The sequence below is a fragment of the Ochotona curzoniae genome, unplaced genomic scaffold (assembly GCF_017591425.1).
Source record: "Ochotona curzoniae isolate NIBS_2020 unplaced genomic scaffold, NIBS_Ocur_1.0 scaffold_1852, whole genome shotgun sequence".
Lineage (NCBI taxonomy): Eukaryota > Metazoa > Chordata > Mammalia > Lagomorpha > Ochotonidae > Ochotona > Ochotona curzoniae.
In genome coordinates this window covers 1326212-1349155 of record NW_024467087.1, presented here as the reverse complement: position 1 = coordinate 1349155, position 22944 = coordinate 1326212, and the positions used below count along the sequence as shown (strand labels likewise).

The 22944-nt window shown below is 42.1% G+C and overlaps 1 protein-coding gene across 3 annotated transcripts in view; it reads left to right on the top strand.

The window, feature by feature from the left end:
• The window catches only part of MTMR1 (myotubularin related protein 1), a 50886-nt gene that overhangs the window by 19397 nt on the left and 8545 nt on the right, over positions 1–22944 (top strand). For all 3 annotated transcript variants that reach the window (XM_041000132.1, XM_041000131.1, XM_041000129.1), the window contains 10 exons: positions 3597–3672; positions 8479–8573; positions 8916–9023; positions 12294–12395; positions 12686–12769; positions 13833–13982; positions 14676–14864; positions 17709–17894; positions 18322–18528; positions 19971–20063. In XM_041000132.1, the coding sequence (XP_040856066.1) occupies positions 3597–3672; positions 8479–8573; positions 8916–9023; positions 12294–12395; positions 12686–12769; positions 13833–13982; positions 14676–14864; positions 17709–17894; positions 18322–18528; positions 19971–20063 (1290 nt within the window). The remainder of the gene's footprint in view (positions 1–3596; positions 3673–8478; positions 8574–8915; positions 9024–12293; positions 12396–12685; positions 12770–13832; positions 13983–14675; positions 14865–17708; positions 17895–18321; positions 18529–19970; positions 20064–22944) is intronic.

The window sequence follows — 22944 nt, the reverse complement described above, 5'->3', positions numbered from 1 at the left end:
GTCCTCGCTCTCAGAGGCCTTTGCGGAGTGAAGATCTGTGCTTTGGAAATAGATTGTATGTGCATATAATATAACAATGTAATATAATTATAAAATATAATATTTCTATTTGAAAGGCTGAGTTACAGACAGGAGAGGCAGAAAGAAAAGTTGTTCCATCCACTGATTCATTACCACATGGACCAATAGAGCTGATCCAGAACCAGGAGCTTCTGTGCCTCCCACACGGGTGCAGCGGCCCAAGGGCTTGAGCCATCGTCTGCTGCTTTCCCAGGATGTGAACAGGGTGGCAAGTGGAGCAGCCAGGACATGAATTGGTGCATGTATGGGCTTATCCTACTACACCATGCTGCTGACCCCCCTCCCAAATTTTTAAAATAAGTTTATTTTAGTTGGGGGGGGGAATGCATGCATAGTCTTTTGCTGTGTGCCTTTTCCTTGAACTTCTTGAAGATTTGACATATACATGATTTCAATTTTTTCGAAACATAGTAAACATTTCTTCTTATTTCATTTCCCACAAATGTTTAAGTGTTCTCATATGTGAGACTGATAGAAATACATGTCCGGGGACACATGACAAACTGCTGGCGCTCATCTGTACCTCTGTCCTCCTTGGAACCCTGACAGCATCTAGAAGCATCTGATTTGAAAACTGTTGCTTTCATGTGCAGCATTACATTGAACTGTCCACGTGGCAGCTTGGCTTGAGACTGAGCAGAAAAACGGTGGAGAGGCCAGGGCTACCACTGAGGTGAGTTCGGGCCTCAGCAAGCCAGTTGGGCTTCCAGAGCTCAGCTGGACCTTCAGGGCTGCTGGGCCAGAGGACTTCCTCAGGTTGCTCGGATTGGAGCAAAGCCATTAAAGAGCAGTGAGCATGTTTATACAATCAAATTTAGTTTTCAAGAATATTCTATGCTTTGTGATACATATGGGTTGGATAAATCCAAGGCCAAATCATGTCCTGTGCAACCCGAAGATGCAGTAAAATTTTAATTTAGCACAGATGCAAGTTCCGTCTCCTAACACCAGCTTTATGAAGGGAGTCAGCTGTGCTCACCAAAAATAAGAGCCTTTAAAAATTATACTCTTGAATCCCTCTGCTGAACTTGCATGTGCTCCTTCTGCAGAAGGAACCTGGGTCAGGAGATCTGAAGCTGTGGGATGGCTTCCTTGTTCTGTGCTCGTGATTGCCTTTCTTGTCAGCAAAAAGCATGTCTCAGATTTAATTCTTACTAGTGAGAAATTTCTCTCCCTGTGCCTTGTAACCACGTTCACACCTGGGGCAGCCTGGATGGGCTGCGGGGATAAAGGAGAGCTTCATCTTCAGCCTCTGCCCTGAGAACCTTGCACACTTCTCAGCTCTGTGTCCCAACCTGCAATATTTTGTTATGTAGTCCAAAGCTGAAGATTTTAAAAATCTTTAATATGGTTTGCTCTAAAACTTAAATGGAATTATGTCTTTCCTACTTCCTTCTAGATTCGGTTGATTAAAAACATCTGCTTTAGTAAATATATTTCAAACTAATATACCCCCACTTATTTGCAATAAAGGAATTAAGTCTATGTGACCTATTCTATTAATGTAAAGCTTCACAATATAGATATTTAAAATAATTTAAACTTCTCACATTTTGTAACTGGTATAAAGTCAGTCACTAGTACAGGCAACAAATTAAAAAATGACTTAAGAATTCTGTTAAGATTTCTGGCCTTTTAATGTTTGTGAAACCTAACAGTGAAAAATACGTATTTTGTTTTATGCTTTATTGCATAGATGACATATTTCCAAATCGAATGTGAGTATAACAGTCATAACCTGGTTCTTCATGTTCCCTTTAATATATTAACTCTCTGAAGACTGGCTTGAGAAATGTAAGCTGCAATCTGGACTAAGCATTCAAGCTTAGCAAAGTGTTGGGAGGTGATTCCGAGTTGGAATCTGTATGACTTTGATGAGGAGGAGGGGGTAGATGGTCCAGTCCATTTTTCTGCTGTGTGCTAGTGGCCTCCCGGTGTTAACATGTTCTGGGAAAAAGCAGTCCATGATCAAATTGGCATGAGAAGTGCATTATTCAGTATTGGCCTGTTGCTGATTTGGTATACATTACACACTAAAGACTTTCCTCACTTAAAAAAAATAGGATTAAGAAAAACGGCGCAACTTTAACCATCATTTCCAGAATTAAAAACACCTCTTCTGGAATTAATGCTTTACAGAACATGGTTTGGCAGTTGTTGGGCTTTTCATCACCTTATTCGCATTCATGACACATTATGTCAGAAATGCCAAGGTCAAAGTGACTGGTTTCCTTGGCAGTATCTCACAGGATGGCGATATCTCACAGGATGGCGATATCTCACAGGATGGCAGTATCTCACAGGATGGCAATATTCCGGAATAGGGCTTGAGTTCAGGCTTTGTAATCAAGAACATGGTTTTCTCACTTCCTTGAGTTGTCTAGCAGTTTCTAACCAAGCTTGCAAGAGACTGGTTCTGGGCCACAGTGCCAACCTGATTATTTAGAAAGGTGGACATGTATCTTTTGAGCCATACAAGGGAACCTTTTGCTAGCATCATTGTAACCTGGAAACCTAGTAAGTCATAAGCAATTTTCTTGGTGAACATGATGTTAGTGCAAATTGGCTTGGAAGATGCCTGATAAACACACCTTTTTCCACACTCAAATATGCAGTGCAGGCTGAGGATCCCTAACTGAAGTGCTTGGGATCAGAAATGTTTTGGATTTAGGATTTTCCTTATTTTGGAATATTTTTTCATATATAATGAATTGTGGAAATGGAGCCCAAGTTTAAACAAAGCATTCATTTATGTTTCCTGTACCTCATACATACAGCCTAGAGGACATTTTAGACAGTTTATTTAATGTACCTGTATTTGAACCTGTTTGATTAGGTCAGGTGTAGAATTTTCCTCTTGTGGCATCGTGTTGGCACGCAGGATGTGTTGGGTCTGTCCTCTTGTCCGTGAGATGAGAGCACACGCTCAGGGCCTGGGTCGGGCACTGGGTCGGGCAGACGCTAACCGTTGCACTCTGCGTGTCCCTTGCCATACACTGCACACACAGTCACTCACGCACACATGCACACTTGACTGCAGCCTTAAGCCTGGCGATTACATTTTGCACTGAGACCATTCCCAGCTTATTTGAATTAGATGTTAGCATTGCCTGAACTATCTCTTAGGTTAGTTATTTCTATAGCTAGCTAAGCAGGTATATCTCTTAATTTGTATTAGTTTTGTGCTCAGAAGATAACCTTTCTCTGGCCTTATTTCCAAATTTTGGAGGCGTCTTATAATGGCTGGCTATGTGGCGCTGGCGGTACATGTCATGTCAAGCCATTTTTGTATTAATGCTTTCTAACCGTGGAATTTAAGTGTGTTGTAGCAGTCTGCTAGATTCTGCAGCATGGTGTCCTGTGATGCTGAGCTTTGAACTGGACTTTTTAAAAGGGGAGAGCATACATTTTGCACGCTTTTGTAGCCTGAAGTCAAGAGCACAGAATACCAGAATTTCTCAGGTATACGATGGAAAAGGAGATTTACTCCCCCCGCCCCCTTTTTTTTTTGCCAGGCTCTGAGGGATGGAAATAAACTGGCCCAGATGGAGGAAGCACCACTGTTTCCAGGAGAATCAATTAAGGCCATTGGTAAGTTTAATGTACCCTTTGCTTACTGAGAGAGCCTTAAAATGAAATGGTACTTTGTGAACAGAGGTGATGTATATGCTGGATCGGCCAGACCAATTTAATGAGGGGACAGATAAAGCCTGTCTATATTTCTTCTGCTTAGTGTGGTCATGACCTATGAGGTAGAGGCTTTCACAAAACTCTGGGTTAGTACTAAATGTCATTACTGACAGAAGAGGGGCCCGGCTTTTCCTGACCAGCTGGACTTAGTATAAGTTAATATACTACTTGTTGGAATCCGTTAAGAAAGTATACCAGTGGAGGATCTGTAGCATATAATAATTGATGCCTATGTTCTGAGAACGTGGCAAAGAAATTTTTATTGATTTGTAACATTCCAAAAATCATAGTTTTAGTGAAAAACAATGGCATGTGTTGCCCTCCAGGATTGGGAAAGGCACGGATTGAGGGTGCCCACATTTCCTCCGTTACAGGTTTCCAGGTGTTTGGGGAAGCACTCAGATTGTGTTCTTGGGTGAGCAGGAGTGCCGTGCGTAGCTTTGAATTTTTTCAAGTTCACTTGTATGCTCATGTATTTCAGTTTTTTGCATTATTACATATACTGTTAATTTCATTTCCCAAGATTTTGTTTGGAAGTTTTGCTTCAATATTTATGTGAGTGATACTAGGCTGTGATTTTATTTTTTTAAATAATGGCTTTGCCAGGTTTCAGTATCAGAGTAATGCAGGTCTCATGAAATATACTGGAAATGATTCTGTCTTGAGGTTTCTGGGGGAGTTCATCTCTTCTTGAAATATTATGTAGGATTGCCAGCTTTTTTGTGGGAAGATTTTAATAACATTTTTCTTTCTTTACTAGTAGTTCATGGGACTATTCAAATTGTCTTTTTCTTCTTCATTAAGCTTTAGTGGTTTATGTCTTCCTAGGAATCTGTCCATTTAACCCAAATTGGTAAATTGTCTTCATAAAGTTCTGCCATATTTCCTATTCCTTTAATATCTCTAAATCTTTAATAATAACTTAATAGCTGATGACATCACCATTATCCTGTATAATATTGTTAATGTGTACCTAATTTTTCCCAGGCTGACTAGTGGTTTATCAGTTTTATCCATTTCTCTCCAAGAATTGGCTTTTGATTTCATGATTTTCTTTGCCCTCAGGTATTTATTCCGTAGTGTCTGCTGCGTGCTTGGGGTTTAGCTCAATTTTTCTGGTTCTGGAATGTGAGCTGCAGTTACCAATTGGAAACCTGTTCTTGTCTAGTTACAGCGATTGGATTTTTCCCAAGTACTGATTAAGCAGCATCTCACTGATCATGATATTGGTTTTTTTTTTCCTAAGATTATTTATTTTTGTTGGAAAGTCAGATATACAGAGAGGAGGAGAGACTTGAGAGGAAGATCTTCCATCTGATGGTTCACTCCCCAGGTGGCTGCAATGGCCAGAGCTGCACCAGTCTGAAGCCAGGAGCTCAGAGCTTCTTCCGCGTCTTCTATGCAGGTGTAGAGTCCCAAGGCTTTGGGCCATCCTTGACTGCTTTCCCAGGACACAGGCAGGGGAGCTGGATGGGAAGTGGGGCCACCGGGATTAGAACCAGTGCCCATATGGGATCCTAGCACGTGCAAGGCGAGGACTTTAGCTACTAGGTTAAGGCACCGGGCCCATGACATTTTCTTTCCCCCTCAGTTCGAAATGCTTTTGAATTCCCATGTGGGTCTCTTTTTTTGACAGTTATTTCAACAGTGTATTATTTAATTTCCACATATTTGTGAATTTCCAAAATTGTCTTCTACTAAAGACTTAATATTATTCCATTTACTTTTTGTGACTTGAGTATTTTTACATATTTCACAACCCTTGTTTTGTGACCCAGAATCTATTGTGTCTGTCAGTGTTTTTTGTATTTTTTTCTTTCAAATGTTTTCCGCTGTTGTTGAATACTATGTTTTTCAAATGGTAATTAAGTTTGCTTGTGGTATTCCAGCCTTTGTGCCTACTTGTAGTCGTTACTGAGAGAGGGGTTTGTGTTCCTCCCTGCAGTTCTGGCAGTTTTATTTCTTTGAAGCTGTGATATTAGATATGTAAATATTTAGGACTATTAGCCCCTTTTTTTATTTTGAAAATGTTAATTCCTGATAATATTCTTTGCCCTGAAATCCGCTTTGTCTGATATTATTTCTGACATTACAGCTATTAAAAATTATTTTAAGGTCTGGCACTGTAGCCTAGTGGCTAAACTCCTCAGCTTGCATGAACTGGGATCCCATATTGGTGCCAGTATGTGTCCCGGCTGCTCCACTTCCCACCCAGCCCCTGCTTGTGGCCCGGGAAAGCAGTCAAGGACGGCCCAAAGCCTTGGGACCCTGCACCCGCGTGGGAGACCCAGAAGAGCTCCTGGCTTCAGATTGGTGCAGCTCTGGCCATTGCGGCCTCTTGGGGAGTGAATCATCAGACAGAAGATCTTCCTCTCAGTCTCTCCTCCTCTCTGTATCTGACTTTCCAATAAAAAAATAAATAAAGAGTAAGAGAAATTAAAAAAACCCTGTATTTTATTATTGTTATTATTTTACAATGGGGTTCTGTAGGCTCTGGGCTTTCCTCTTCCCAAATCGCTCCCCTCACTGATTTGCCCCCATATTATTGCAGTAGTATAGTCCTTCATAGACAGTCGCATGTCCATCATTCTGCCTACAGCTTTGTTTTAATTACCATTAACATGCGTAAGGATACTTCAAACATTTTCTAGGAAATTGAATTAAAAGGTAAGTTTATTTTGGTTCAAAGATTTTGAAATACACTAATATATTTTTAGTATTATGTATTTTCCATGAACATTTTGAATATCCCATGCTTGTTTTCATCCTTTGAATTTCAAACTATTTGTGTCTTTATTTTTTCTGTTTTTATCAATAGATAATTGTACATGTTTATGGGGTACAGTATGATGTTTTGGTATGTTTGTACATTGTATATTGATCAAGTCAGGATATTTATCTTAAAAATTACCATTTCTTTGTGATGAGGACATTCAGTCTTTTCTGTTTTCAGTCATGCAATGCAGAGTTGTTCGTTATAGTCATCCTCTGTGTAATAGAACAAAAGAACTTATCCCTCTTGTCTGGTGGTAATTTTGTGCTCATTAATCAGTCCCTCCCCATCACCACCTCCTCCTGTCACTTCTGATAACCACTGTTTTACTTTCTACTTCTGTAAGCTCAGCTTCTTCAATTTTTTAAATTATTTTTTAATAATCTTACTTAGTTGATTATGGTACAAAGGGTCAAGGGCTACACTTTGAAAGTGGGTAATACCATTGTTTCCACACTAATATCATCGTTTTCCCTGTATCTGGAGTCGGGGAGAAATAAGGGAGAAGCCCCACTCAGCCTCCCACCCATCCCAGGTCCCCAAGGTGAGGCACACTCCGAGGGCCCTACTAAAGCAGTTTTCATAGTTCAACAGGTCTGAATTGCTGCCAATCTCACCATTCCAATTGCAATGAAACCTATTCAGAATCCGCTGGCTGACAGTCTCTTCATGGTTGGGATTCTGAGATCAGCAATTCAGTTGGAGGGATCTGCTAAGAAACTTCATCTGAGATGATCCCAGACCTGATTCTTGTGTGAGTTTGCCAGTACAGGATCTGGCACCGTTCGTCAGCCCCAATCAGCTTATGTACATGCTGGTTGTTGCAATTGCTGGGTCAGTTCTGTTTCCAGTCCTGTCTTCCACGTGAACCAATGGGTGTTGCAGTCCAGCCCGATCCTACCCACTTCATACTCAGTCCTCACGCAAGCCAGTGGGAGCTGCAGCCTAGTTGGTGTGACTCACCATAACCCCCACCAGTTCTGCCCCCTATCCTGGTTCCCATGCTTGCCAGTATGTACCACAGGCTTGTCCAGTCTTTCCCACATCCCATTCTGCTCTCTTACATATCAATGGGCATTGAAGCCTAATTGAACCCTCCAACCTACTATCCAGCCCACATGCATACTGGCAAGTGCCTTTCTGTCTAGCCACTCCTGCCCCTGTCTTGGTTTTCCAGTGGGAGTGGTAACCCCCGAGGGAGGTGCCCACTATCTCCCTACTAAGCCACTCCCACTCCCAGATTATGCACTCTCCAGGTGGTTCTGGCATTTGACTTGACAGCCTGTGCCAGCTGATGCTGCAGCAAAGCCCAACCAACCCTCACCCACTCTAATTTTTGCTTGCACCAGTCAGAAGAGTCGTAACTGGGAACCACAGCCAGGGCTCTGTGTAGGAGTCGACAGCTGCATTGCTTGAGCCGTCACCACTGCCTCGCTGATGTCTGCGTTTAGCAAGAAGCTCGAATCAGGAATCAGATCTGTGTATCAAACCCAGATGCTCTGTTGTGGATCATGGGCCTTCTGAGTAATGTCACAGTTGTTGGAACAAATGCCCACCACGGTGTCTTTCCTTTGATTTACATTTGAATTTAATTATTAATATAATTGGTTTTTAAATTACAATCTTTTTTCTCTTTGTATCATTTGCTCTTGCTTTGGTTTGAGTACTTTTAAAGATTCCATTTTATCTTCTGTTATTTGCAAAGTATCTAGTAGCTGTCTTTGAATCTGTCTGCAAAAGTGATTTTCTGCTTATTGAAATGGTATAAAAGTACAGTTTTCTAGAAAACTGGAATCATACTTTCTCTCTTGCTCTCTGTGTGTGTGCATATGTGTGTGTGTGTGTATATATATATATATGGTGGAAACACATACTAAGATTTCTTCAGGCATAAATCTCTGTCAATAATTGCTGCTTTGGGTTTTATCTTGCAGTGAAAGATGTCATGTATATCTGCCCATTTATGGGAGCAGTGAGTGGAACTCTAACGGTGACGGACTTTAAGATGTACTTCAAAAATGTAGAGAGGGTGAGTTTTTAATACAGTTTTCTTTTTAAAACAGTCCAAAATACTGAAAGAAGGCCATATGTTCCCTTGAAATTCCTTTACCTTGAGATGAACCAGAGGATGGGTTTTAAAAATATGCATATTTACCAATCGTTTTTATATCTTGAAAAAAAACAGTATTGAAGTATGACTTAAACAAACAGGGGAAGTTCCATGGTTGTCTCAGCATACACTTCAGGTGTGCTGTAAACCAGACTGCAGCTTCTTAGCTTAGACAAATGCCAAATAAAGAAATGTATTTTGTAACCCACTAAAGAGTGGGAAGGCCCTGTTGACTGACAGGCGTTAATCTTTTTGACCTAGGACCCACATTTCATCCTTGATGTTCCCCTCGGAGTGATCAGCAGAGTTGAGAAGATTGGAGCGCAGAGTCATGGAGACAGTTCTTGCGGTATAGAAATTGTGTGCAAGGTAAGCTGTTAAAGCAAGCAAAGGTGAAGGAAGCGGTCTGCTCAGACCTGGATCGGACTCTTGGCATGCTGTTCACACAGTTGATTTGTACTATGAGTAATGCACATTTCTTTTCAGGTCAGTGACCCTTGAAGTCTGCTATCAGCAAATTCTAACCATTGTGTAACATGTCAAATGAAACCTTTTCTTTTCTATCGAAGTGTTTCTAATTAACATGACCTATAACCTAAATGCTGGCATAATTTGTTACATCTCAGAGAACTCAAGTAGAAAGCAGAGATCAATGATTGCTTTCCTAGTTGGTGCTTTTAAGACTCCTATAAACAGGGACTGATCAAAACTGTGATTAAAAATGCTGCTAGGTTCCTGGGCAATGTTGAACTTTTTTTTTTTTTTTTTTTTTTAATTTGGTACCTTACCTCCACTGAGTTACATAGAGCTGTGTTTGGTAACTAATGAAGAATAGACATTCAGGAAACACTACTAAAGGATGTGTTTTGTTCTCAGGGATTTTACATCATATAGTTCAGCTTCCTAAACCCCACCTAAAGCACCCTTCCAGATTTGGGGTCTGCCTTCCTGCTAATGTTTGTACTTGGGTCAGATCTGAGTATAGCTCCCTCTGGTTGGCCCTAGACTGTAATTGAATTTATTTTTCCAAGAAACTTTTCTTCTCTCAGATGATGAATCTGTTGCTTTCTTGGAATCACTTAGGTGCTACAAGGCAGTTACTCCTTTGGTAAAGCTGTAGCTGAGCTTCCCAAGCAGGATCCCACGTGCAGCATGAATGGAGCACGGAAGCAGTTACCACACAGTGGGTGACCTGATGGCTGCTACACTTTGAGCAGTGCTGTTCTCTTCTTGTAACACTTGAGTCATTTCTGGGGATGCTATAACTAAAGGAGAAATTCTTGACCAGCATATCTGAGCCCAACTTCCCCTCCTCATCCTTGCCATCTGGGTTCTTCTGGCTTTCCTTCCACTGGTCATACTCACCTCCCGGTCCCCATCACCAACACCATTGTCTTCACTAGAGCTCTTCAGTCAGCTGTCCCAGAGACTGTGTGTAAGCAGTGGGGCCTGTCAGGAGATTGAGCTGCTAGGCCAGTGTCCTGTGGCAGTTACAGAGAGGTGTTTTGGGCTTGGGTGACCATCTGCTATCAGCTGCTTTAAATGTTCTCTAATCTGGAGTTACTGAAACCTCCTTCCTGGTCATCCCAGCCTGGGTGTAAGAGCCTTGCAAGGTGTGGGTTTGGCTGTTTTTCGCAGCTGACACACAGTTTAATGGTACAAAAACTGCACATATTAAAAAGCAGGTTTCCTTTCAGCCAGCAGACAGCTAGGTTGCTGTTGCATCCGCACAGGCATCTGCTGTTTCCCTTTTCTAGTGTATGCCACAAAGATGACCTTGTGCATTTAAGCACCTGTCTTACTTGCGGATATAAATGGTGGTGTATTAGACTTCTCTGCCCGCTTCTCCCCTTGATAACATCTCTCTTTTTTTTTAACAATAAATGTTTATTATTATTTTTTGACAATCTTTACATAGTTAATTAGGGTAAAAAGGTTCAAGGGCTACAGAAAAGTGGATAAGACTAGTATTATTTCCATATTGTTTCCCTCATGTTTAAAGCGGGTATTAAGGGAGAAGGCCCACCCAATTTCCCACCCTCCCCAGGTCCCGGATGTAGGGTATGCTCTGAGGTTCTTGCTCAAGTGGTTTTGATATTTCAACAGTTATGAATCACTGCCAATCTTGCCATTCCAAGCACTATGAGGTCTTTGAAGAATCCTCTGATTGACATAGCCCATGGTAGAGTCTCTCTTTGGGCCGTATTTCGCTGCCAACATATAGCTGAGATGGTTGGTTGACCTGTTCTGTCTTCTCTCTCTTCTTGGTTAGGGTTTTTAGTCCAGCATTTTGATTGGGGAGATCTCCAAAGAAACTTTGTCTGAAGTGTTCTTAAACCAGATTCTTGTATGTGCTAGCAAGTACAGGCCCCAGCATAGTCCATCGCCCCATGAGCTGGTGGTTGCAATTGCTGGGTTGGTTCTGTTTTCAGCCCCGACTTCCACTGGAACCAATGGGTGTTGCAGTCCAGCCTGGTTCTGCCCAGCACATACTCAGCCCTCACATAAACCAGTGGGAGCTGCAGCCTAGTTGGAGCAACCCACAATACCCCCCACCAGGCCCGCCCCCTACCCTGCTTTGCCAGTATGTGTAGCAGTAGTCCAGTCTGTCCCACACCCCATTCCACCCCAGCTCTGTCCTGGTTTTCGTGCCCTCCCGTGGAAGTGGTAACCCAGGAGGGAGGAGCCCACTATTTCCCTCCCAGGCCTCTCCCACTCCCAGATTATGCACTCTCCAGATAGTTCTGTGGTTTGACTTGACAGAACTATCCCCCAGTGCCAGCTTCTGCCAGCTGATGCTGTGGCTAAGCCCAAACAACCCCCACCCACTCTAATTTTGTTTGCACCAGTAGGAATAATCAGCCCACTATCTGTGCTGATGTATATATTTAACTAGCCCCTGTTGATGTCAATTTAGGCTAGTTCCAGTCTTGCTTTTATAAATAACATCACAGGCATGACTTTACTTCCTTAAAGTTACTTTAGCTTGTGATCATACTTACTGCAAAGTTTTTTAGTAATGTTAAGGAGTAAGATGTTTATGCATAACTAACAAGGACATAGATTTAAAAGGTTGGGGGCAATGCTGATGAAACCATCATCCTGTGAAGAAATAACACTGCCAGGGCTGGTCTTGGTGGATCCTTCTGGTAGTTTGTGTTTAGCCTTTGCTGTTATCTTGCATTGGGTGACATTTTAAGAAAATGTGATCTTGTGAAATATTTTATGGCCATAAAAATATTGCCAAGGCCACAGTCGGGGTGCATGATGCAGGGTTGTTTGTGAGTGCAGGAAGCTGTCACAGAACTCACAGAACCTCTGCCTCTCCATCTGGTGGAACTGGCTCTTCCGGCACTGTGTGGCACGTCTCGGGCAGCTGACTGCATGGCACTTGGATGGCGCAGTTTCTCTTTCTTTAGTTCTATCTGATGATTGTTTTCCCCCATATCAGTCCCCTTTGCTTTAATCCCTCATTCAGTTTTTCTTAAAAATCTCAGTACAATTACTTTTAATTAAGTTGTGTTTTGTTATTTGGAGCAAGATTGAGCAGTAAATGAAAAATGGGTAAAATATTTGTGGCAAGGCATTTGACTCAGGTGTTCAATGCATGTTGAATAACACCTGCTAATTTCTCAACAGGACATGAGGAACTTGCGACTGGCTTATAAACAGGAGGAACAGCGTAAACTAGGGATATTTGAAAACCTTAACAAACATGCTTTTCCTCTTTCCAATGGGCAGGTAAGTATACCACTGTAACTTTTCTGCACACATTTGTAAGGGTGCAAAGATTTTAATGTTTTAATCATTTGTTGTTCTAGAAACTTTCTAATTCTCTTTCTGCTGGTAACTAATATTCAAATATTTGAAATTAATTCTGTATGATGATTATAAAAAGCAGCTTTTTCTTTCTTCAAAATTTGTAAAACAAATATTAATACATTTAACTCTTTGCAGAATGAAAAACTTTACTGTTAGACATGTGATATGAAAAATAAATTATAAATGTATTTTGTGGTTTTTGTATCTAGACACTGTTTGCATTCAATTATAAAGAAAAATTTCCGACTAATGGCTGGAAAGTTTATGATCCATTGTCTGAATATAAGAGACAGGTAATGTATGTTCCTTATCAAAATAATAGGCTTTCTCTTCTAAAACAAGTTCTCTAGCTTGCTCTCCATCTCCTGGGCCGAGCCTTTGACGTTGTCACTTTGTCACTTTGTCCTGTTTCCAGAAGACGAATGGCACTGCAAAACAGGGGCTTAAACCCCAATTGGCCAGGTGATTTTTTAGGTGGTCTGATAAAGAGCTGATGTGTTAGGATCCAAACCACTGGCTTTAGGTGTGGAACATGTGGCTTGACTACGTCAGTCTAATGTGGAGTGCCTGGGGCTCTGAACTCTTCAGCACACTGTGAACTTTAAGTTGATTGCAGTGGGATTTTGTTGTACTGACACTTAATCTCTGTTTCTGCTTTATATTTGGCATAATGTTTTGCGTTCTTATTCTGCTCATTTTAATAACTTTGTTTTCAGGTTTACTTTTTTAAAAAAAAGATTTATTTATTTTTATTGGAAAGGCAGATATACAGAGAGGAGGAGAGACAGAGAGGAAGATCTTCCATCTGATGGTTCACTCCCCAAGTGACCACAACAGCTGGAGCTGAGCCAGTCTGAAGCCAGGAGCCAGGAGCTCTTCTGGGTCTCCCATGCAGGTGCAGGGTCCCAAGACTTTGGGGCCGTCCTCAACTGCTTTCCCAGGCCACAAGCAGGGAGCTGGATGGGAAGCAGGGCTGCTGGGATTAGAATTGGTGCCCGTATGGAATCCCAGCATGTACAAGGCGAGGACTTCAACCACTATACTATTGTGCTGGGCCCTTCAGGTGTAGTTTCAAAGACAACTCTAAGCTCACTTTTTATAAGAAACAGGACAAAAATATATAGAATTGGAATTCAGAGTAGAATTTTCAATTCTTAATACTGTGTGGAAATTCATAGGCTTCATTAGCATGTTAGTAAGGAAATGGGTTTTACCAAATAAATATGTGTTAACTTTTCAGCAACAATGAACAACAGATTACAAATGGATTTTATTTGAAAATAAATAGATGTGGTTTATGCTATGTGCTTTTCCAAAGTGTAAAATCTTGTTTTTCTTCCATCTCTAATACTTCAGGGCCTACCCAATGAGAGCTGGAGAATATCCAAAATCAACAGTAATTATGAGTTCTGTGATACCTACCCAGCTGTCATTGTTGTGCCAAGTAGTGTGAAAGATGATGACCTTTCAAAAGTGGCAGCTTTTCGAGCAAAAGGCCGAGTTCCTGTAAGTAGTGAACATGTAGAAAAATAATCTCAAAATTCAGAACATATCTTTAATTCTAAAGAAATACCTAATTACATAAAACTGTATTTGTTGTGCCCTTCTTTTGTATGATTTCGTGTTACTAAGTAGAGAGTAACTTAAGTTCTGCTCTGAAAATGTAATGTGTAAGGAAAGGCAGGAAAGAGCATGATGTTGCATTCTCAGTGTGTATCAGTGCTTTGCCACATCATCCTTTTGTGAAATCTGTGAGATGCTACAGCTGCATGGGAGGGGTCCCATCCCAAAAGTCACAGCTCAAACCAGGAATGATTGTTTTGCTCTTGGTTTGCTGTTATTGTCCAGGTTACTTGGACAATAGAGAGAAATCCCAGTTGGCTAGAGTTTTAGATTTCATCAGAGACTATATGTTCAGTTTCTTTCTGACTAGAAGATAATATGAAAATAGTCCATCAGAAGGATAAATGTTTACTAATAGTTGGACTGAGGATTTGCTTTGCTCAAAACACCAAATTTTAGAGGTAAATTCTTTTAGAACTCTAGAATCTGGTCAGGTGTATTCCATAGCAATGACAGTGCAGTGACTGGCCTGCTAACTGTGACTTCTGAGTGAAATATGCAAAAAAAAAAAGTGGGCATTTGTTTTCCTGCTAAGCATGTGTTGCTTTAGCAATTATTCACTGATTAAAACAACAGGTGTTGTCGTGGATTCATCCAGAAAGTCAGGCAACAATTACCCGTTGCGGCCAGCCACTTGTGGGTCCCAATGATAAACGCTGCAAAGAAGATGAAAAATACTTGCAAACAATAATGGATGCCAATGCACAGTCACACAAGCTGGTCATCTTTGATGCCCGACAAAACAGTGTTGCGGATACTAACAAGGTACATTCTTAAATATCTCGCATTGTCATACTTATGCCAGTGATGTCAGTATTGCTATCCACAGCTCAGAACCAGCTGAGCACCACACCTGTGCATCCTGCTGCCTGGGATCGCTCCATTGGACTTGCTCTCTGGTGGTGTGTGTCTCGGATTGCCCTTTCTAGAATCATGGCTGTCGCCTCACTATCCTCTTCCACTTTTCTCATCAGCTGCAATGTCCTGCCTTTTCAGTAGTTAAGTCAGCTGTATCACTCTGCCCATCCCTGTGCCAGTCTCTCCACAGAAGATGCCAACCTCCTCCCCTAGTCCCTTCTCTCCAGTGCAGTCACTGTTTGCTCGCCTATCTGAGTCTCTCCCCTTGCCACCCGGCCCTGGTACATTTTTCTAACCTTTTCTTCCAATACTATTGATGCTGCCTTAGTGTTTTCTCTGCTGAACTTCCCACCTTCTTAGGAAGCTGTGTCCCTGCCCACCTCTGGGCAGCTGAACACAGCAATCCTCCATCTTCAGTGTTTTTAGCTTTCCTACCCATCTTGTGCTCCTAGTGCCCCCTGTTCTCTCCTCGAGCAGAGGACTCAGCACCCTGTGCCACCCTCACACCTCTGCCCTGCTCACCCCACTAGACCTGGAAAACCAGGGTCTCCACTTGTTTGTTGTTGACCAAAGATGAAGTATTTACATGTCAGTGGTTGGAAACTAAGTGAAGCATGTAGTCTTTTGGATAACAGATGTTTACTTTTTATATTTTTATTGCTATAAACCATAACACCACAATGTAAACAGTTCCCAAGTTGACATTCAGTGACTTTTCAGTGATTTCACAGTGTTGTGCAGTTAACAGCCCTGTCTTATTCCAGAACACTTCATCATTCCAGATGTAAACTCTGTCCCCTTAGTGGTCACTCTCATTCCTAATGATCTATTTTCTGTCCCTGTGGATTTCCTTGTTCTGAGCATTCCAGATAGTGAATCTGTGTGGTCTTTTCTGTCTGTCCACTCTGTCTTTAGGGCTCGTCCATGTATCATTATTATTCTATTCCCTTTTATGACCAAATGTCATTTCGTTGTGTAGATGGGCCACATTTGCTTATCCTTCTGTGCATTTGCATTAAACATTTGGATTATATCTTTCTTTAACTGTTGTGAATGGTATGACTAAGAACTTCTGCATTTTTCTTTGAATATCTGTTCTCAAGTTCTATGCTTTGTAAACACAGGAGTGCAGTGGCTGGATCATATGATAATTCTATTGGATTTTTTGAGGAACTACCAGATTGTCTTTCACATCATGTTATATTTCCACCAATAATATATTAAAATTCTAATTTCTCTACATTTTCATCACAGATGTGTTTTGAATGCTGATTGCTATAAAACATAGGCAAATGACAGTATAGATTTTCTTTCTTTTTTTTTAAAGATTTATTTTATTTTTATTGGAAAGGCGAATATACAGAGAGGAGAGACAGAGAGGAAGATCTTCCATCCGATGATTCACTCCCCAAGTGAGCGCAACAGCCGATGCTATGCCAGTCTGAAGCCAGGAGCCTCTTCCAGGTCTCCCACTCAGGTGCAGGGTCCCAAAGCTCTGGGCCGTCCTCGACTGCCTTCCCGGGCCACAGGCAGGGAGCTGGAAGGGAAGAGGGGGCTGCCGGGATTAGAACCGGCGCCCATATGGAATCCCGGGCATGCAAAGTGAGGACCTTAACCACTGCGCCATCGTGCAGGGCCCAGACAGTATAGATTTTCTTACAAAATTGCGCAGTTCGGTTACATGCCTCTTTTGTTACATTTTTAAAATAAGATTTATTTAGGTTTTTTTTTTGTTTGTTTGTTTTGTTTTTTTTGGAAAGTCAGATATACAGAGAGAAGGAAAGACAGAGAGGAAGATCTTTTGTCTGATGATTCACTCCCCAAGCAGCTGCATGGGCCAGATCTGAGCTAATCTAAAGCCAGGAGCCAGGAGCCAGGAACCTCTTCCCTGTCTCCCACGCGAGTGCAGGGTTCCAAGGCTTTGGGCTGTCCTCAACTGCTTTACCAGGCCACAAGCAGGGAGCTGGATGGGAAGTGGAGCTGTCGGGATTAGAACCAGAACCCATATGGTGTCCTGGCACATGCAAGGAAGGCGAGGACTTTAACTGCTAGGCTATCACGCCAGGCCCTTTTGTTACATTGGTATTTTCCCAAAGTTGTTTATGTATATTTCATGATAAAAAGATTTCCAAATTGTCTTATTATATAGAAATTTTGAGGCACTACAAATTTTTCTATTCAGAGAGATGCCACTCAAATAACCCTTTTAAATCTAATTCTTCTTAAGATCCACTTCCTAATGGAAACTGATTGTGAATGAAGGAGGATTACTAGGAGTTATGTCCTCATTAAGGAGCTGTTGAAGTGCTCACTCCTGGTGCTTCGGAGTGGGACTTATTTCTGAACAGGGTCTTTGTGAACATATTTAAGATGAGATCATACTGAGTTAGGGTGATGGGGTCCCTTAGGAGAAGAGAAGAAATAGAAGCACAGGCAAGGGGAGAGAGTCAGGTGGAGCTGGGCTAGCATCTGTGCTTAGAAGCACGGAGAGCCAAGAAGAGTCTTCCCCTGGAGGCTTCTGAGGAAGCTGGCTCTTCCAATTCCAGCCTCTGGACAAGAATATGTTTCCGTTGTCTTAGGCGACTTAGATTATAGTACTACTTCCGGCAGCCCTCGGAACCTTACGCAAAAATATCAAAGGTTTGTTAAAAGATAAGGTGATTGTTTCTTTAGTGATCCACAACTGGTAGCACTAGAAATAATCGGAAAATTTATTCCAGATGAAGTGATATAGGTCTTTTGTTTTCACAGGCAAAGGGTGGAGGCTATGAGAGTGAAAGTGCTTACCCAAATGCAGAACTTACATTCTTGGAGATCCACAACATTCATGTGATGAGAGAATCACTACGTAAATTAAAAGAGATTGTATACCCTTCCATCGATGAGGCCCGGTGGCTATCCAATGTAGATGGGACGCACTGGCTGGAGTATATAAGGGTAAAAGAGGTTCAGTCCTTTATGTAATATGCTTTTTGCTTGAGACTTCTTTGCAACCTGTGTCAGCACCTGTTTCTCAACATCTTAAACATATACAGTTTAGCTGCTTACACGAGCTTTCTTAGCATCCAAGCTGTGGAATTTATAGAGGGCCTTTGCAGAGTAGTAAGAAGGGGATAATATTTACTTCATGTCAGATTTTAAACAACTTGGGTCCTTTAGTAAAGGACCTTTCTTACTACTGTCTTTTTTTTATGTCAGTTTTCTTTTAATGTGGTACTGCTGTTTCCTAGTGATATTCTCAATTGATTATGTGGTTTTTCTTGTTTGGTTTATTGGCCAAAATTTCCAAAGTTCTCCCCATAATTATTTCATACTGTGACCAAGATAAAATGTGGCCTGATCTAACCTGCCTTCTTTTCTGAAGATGCTTCTTGCTGGGGCTGTGAGAATTGCTGATAAAATAGAATGTGGCAAGACCTCCGTGGTGGTGCACTGCAGTGACGGTTGGGACCGAACAGCTCAGCTCACATCTCTGTCTATGCTGATGTTGGACAGTTACTACCGAACCATTAAAGGGTTTGAAGCTCTGATAGAAAAAGAGTGGATAAGCTTTGGACATCGATTTGCGCTGGTAAGTTGAGATGGTGAGATTTGTGCTTGCGTGTTTTTGATCTGTCTTATGCCTTTACATATGGGTAGAACGCAGGTTAAACACCATGGATTGTGGCATTGTGTGTTTGCGGTGGGAAATTTTTTGTTTAGTTTTTTTGTATATTTGAATTTTATTTTGTGGTTATGCTTTTTAAAAATGTAGATAAAATTCATATAATAATGCTCAATTCCTTGTCCTTTAGTATATTCACATTGTTGTATAATCATTACCTTTACCTAGTTACCCCAGAAGGAAAGCCTGTGTGCACCAAGTTCTGCCTGTTTTCTCCTCTTTCTGGCCCCTGACAACTAAGTACCTACTTTCTGTCTCTGTGCATTTTCTTATGATCTTACATATAAGCGTAGTTCAAAAAATTCATGGAACATGTATATGAAAAAGTATGCATGAATTTCAAAAGATATTTTTACATCAAAATAAACTTCTGTTAAATTATTTTCTGCAGAGTGTTTGAAGTAACTGCTGTAGATAAAATTACATGATATGTGCTCCTACGACTGGCTTAACTCACGGAGCAGAATGTTTCCAAGGTTGATCCCTGGACATACGCATTGAACTCCCATGCTTTTCTGTTGTTGCCAACTCGTCTCTTGTGTGGCTATATTGCATTTTGTTTGTGCATTCGTTTCTTGATTGACACTTGAGCTTTTTCCACCTGTTTGCTATCGTGAATAATACTGATAGAAACATTAATATGTACATTTTTGCAATAACTAAGTGCCACAGAGGGTAACTTAAATAACACACCTGGTCTTGTCACAGACACCAAAGCCTGCTACATTGCCAGCACCTCTTATTTTTGCCTAAACATTTTTTTTTAAGATTATTTGTTCAAAGGTAGGGTTGGAGTGTGGGAAACAAAGATCTTCCAGCTTCTCTTTCATTGCCCCAGTGGCCACGGTGACTGGGCCCCAAGCACTTGGGTCATTTTCTGGTTCTTTCCAGACTTATCAGCACGGAGCTGGATGGGAGATGCGGAATCTTGAGCTTGAACTGACACCCACATGTGATGCTTAATTTCTTCCTGCCTCTGAGTCCTCCCTCATATCCTCAAGCTCTTTATGTTGTGATGCCCCAGGTTCAGTCTTAAAATCATTTCTCTCTTCTGTGTGCTTAATCACTTAGTGATCGCTGTCCTCCAACTTGATTTATTATTTATTTGAAAGTTACAGAGAAAGGCAGAAAGAGAGAGAGGGAGAGAGAGAAAAAGCGTGCAGGGTCAGGAGTGGTGTTACATTCTCTGGTTCACTCCCCAGATGGTGACAGTGGCCAGAACTGGGCCAGGCCAAAGCCAGGAGCTTCTTTGACTTAGGTGTCAGGGACCCAAGCCTTTGTGTGTCTTCTGCTGCTTTCAAAATACCATCACATCTATGAACAAGGTTTGACCTTTTGTTTCTTTTCAGAGAGTAGGCCATGGTGATGACAACCATGCAGATGCTGACCGATCACCAATATTTCTTCAGTTTATTGATTGTGTGTGGCAGATGACAAGACAGGTGAGAGCTTTCAAGTGTATTTTGACCTATACCAAGTCTTTGATTCATATATATCATAGAGCAGAAGAGTACATAAACTTTTATTGCGGTTGCATTCAAAATGAATGTGCGTCTTTCAAATATACACCCTTCAGTTACTTCATAGAGTTTTATTCTGATATACTTAAAAATATAAGAAGAAAATTAGAAATAACCAATTTAACACCAAAAGTTGTCTTTTTTCTGAAAAAAAATTTTTCAGTCCTCTATCCTTCATCAGTTCTGCTCCTGGTGCTCCCATTTGGCCAGGCTTGGACAGGTGCTGGAGATGAGCATGTGACTGAATTGCCAGTAAATGGGATTAGACTCTGAGAACCTGCTCTTTCTTCTTAGGCCACAGCCCCTCTGACCCCAAAGGCACTGAGCCAGCAGGGATGGGAAGCTTTGTAGTATTTTGTCATTGGCTGGTGCTTGGGTCCCAACCTCCAGGGCCCTTAAGGAAGCCATGCATGAATCACTTCTCTGGGCTAGCCAGGCCCAGTGGCTTGAGCTCAGAGCAGGCCAGAGAGCGGATACTATCTTTTCCCCATGTTCCACATATAAACCAGAGTTTTCATATCAAGCCTCTTGTTATGAAATCATGCTAGGGAAATGGTCTTGCAACCAGAGAGAGGGTGGGAAGAGGCACAAGAGAGAAAGAGAGAGAGAGAGAGAGAGAGAGAGAGAGAGAAAGCTCTTTGATGCCTCCTTCCCAACCTGACTGAAGGTGGCGCTGTAGCAAGAGGAGTTAGGGGACTGAGCAGCTGGGTATGCACACTTGCTCACCAGAGGCTCTGGCTGATGTGGCCACAAGGAAGAGCTGCCCTGCACGGATTCCACCACCAGCCTTGATACTCCAGACTGATCCTCCCTGCCAGTGGGTCAGTCATCCCGGGCCATTCTCCAACAACATCTGTCTACAAGTTGTGAAATGCCAGGCAGTTCCCCATTAAATCACTGTTACCATTATTGTTACTGACGAGAGCTGTGTATTGGTTTAGAAAGAAGGCTGAGAATTACCATGCTGCCTATGCTGCCATCCTCAGCCTTAACTGGGCTCACTCCCCAGCAGCTGTGCCCTGAGAAGGGCCCAAGCGGATGGCGCTACACTTTACATGTCCACTGCCAGCATCCAGGAACATTGGGGGCAGTGTCACTGTGCATGAGGCACAGGCCCAGGTGACTGAGATGTGTAAATGAGCCAGAGTTGCACAGCCATAGCTGCACACATGCTATAGGCAGGCTGGCAGCCACAGCATCCCCTGGCTACTTGTTAGGCATAGCAGTCTCAGGCTGGCCCTGGTGCAGATCTCCTGCTGTAGGGGAGGGGCCCAGCACTGTGACTTCACCAGCCTGCTGGGGCTTTGGAAGCATGCTGCAGTTTGAGACCACTGCCCTAGACCGACCCTGCTCAATGCCAGGGAGCCCACAAATGCCCTGAGTGTCTCATTGAGATTCAGGATTTGGGCCAATGGATTAAGGCAGGCCTGCATTGCTGCACTTCCGATAAGCTCCCAGAGCATATTCCAGAGGCCAAAGACGTGCCTTCGGAACTAAGGATCCAAAGGGACATGGGTCCGAGCAGCCAAAGCAGGTCTTACAGAGTGCTCAGGCCCTCACTTGGTGTCAAGTTCCAAGTACCAGCAGGGTGACGGTAGCTGGTAGGTAGAGGACTGCCATGAGAGGGTTGGTCTCAGAGGGAGGCATGGTCATGACACAAGCACATGCTCAGAAGGCCCAGAGGCTGGCCAGAACACTGCAGGTGTTTTATAGTATTGCTTGTATTGATGATGAGCCAATATCAAAATAAATGGTAAGTTCAGGTTCAGAAAGTTTGAAACGTCGTAGAAAATTGCATGCAAAGGCTGAACACAAGAAACAGTTCCAGATGCCTCTAAAGGAGTAAGCATCATTTTTATGGTTCTGAATTGGCTTATTCCATCCAGATACCTTGTGGTATCTGTGCATGTGTGTATTCTAACAACTTCAAACAGACTTATACTGTTTGAATTGCTTACTGCCTATTGTCCAGTCTAATCTGTTATTTTTGTTGTTTATTGGACTTTTTAAAAGGTTTATTTATGTGAAAGGTGGACTCAGAGAGGGAAGGAGAAACCAAGAAACACACACACACACACAGAATGCTTCCATCCACTGGATTCACTCGCCCAGTTGGCTGCATTAGCCAGACCGGCCCTGTCAGAAGCCAGTGGCATTTTCCAGATTCCCACATGGCTACAGAGTCCTAAGGGTTGTGAGTCGTCCTCTGCTGCTTTCCTGGGCACATTAGGAGAGCTGGATCAGAAGTGGATCAGCCAGGACACAAATTGACACTCATGGGTTGCTGGCATTGCAGGCAGCAGCTTTATCTACTATGCCACACCGCTGGATTTTAACAAGAGAATAAGGGGTTTAGATGAGAAGATTGCGGGTGCCTCTCACAGCTAAGGTTCTGTCCATGAAGTATGTGTATAATTATTGTATTTTAAAAATAACATTGTTAACCCGTTAGAAGCATCAGCGGACAGTCTGTCAGTTAATTAAGTGAGTAAGACATAGCAGGTTAGTAAAAGGTACATTTATATAACAAGAAACTTAGTTTTTGCTCTCCTCGTGGTAAGTAGGTTGAGCTACATTATCAGGACTCAGAATATAATGAGCTAGTCTGTATGGACAAACTGATATGAAAGGAAGTAAGGGAAAAAAATTCATTGAAATAATGTAGCCAAGACTCTCAGCCCTTCTACGCTACCTAAAGTAGCAGCACTGCTGCCCTTTGGGATAGGGTTAATATTCATTTGTGTTTTTTTAGTTCTCTAGAAACACACACACACACACACACACACACACACGCACACGCACG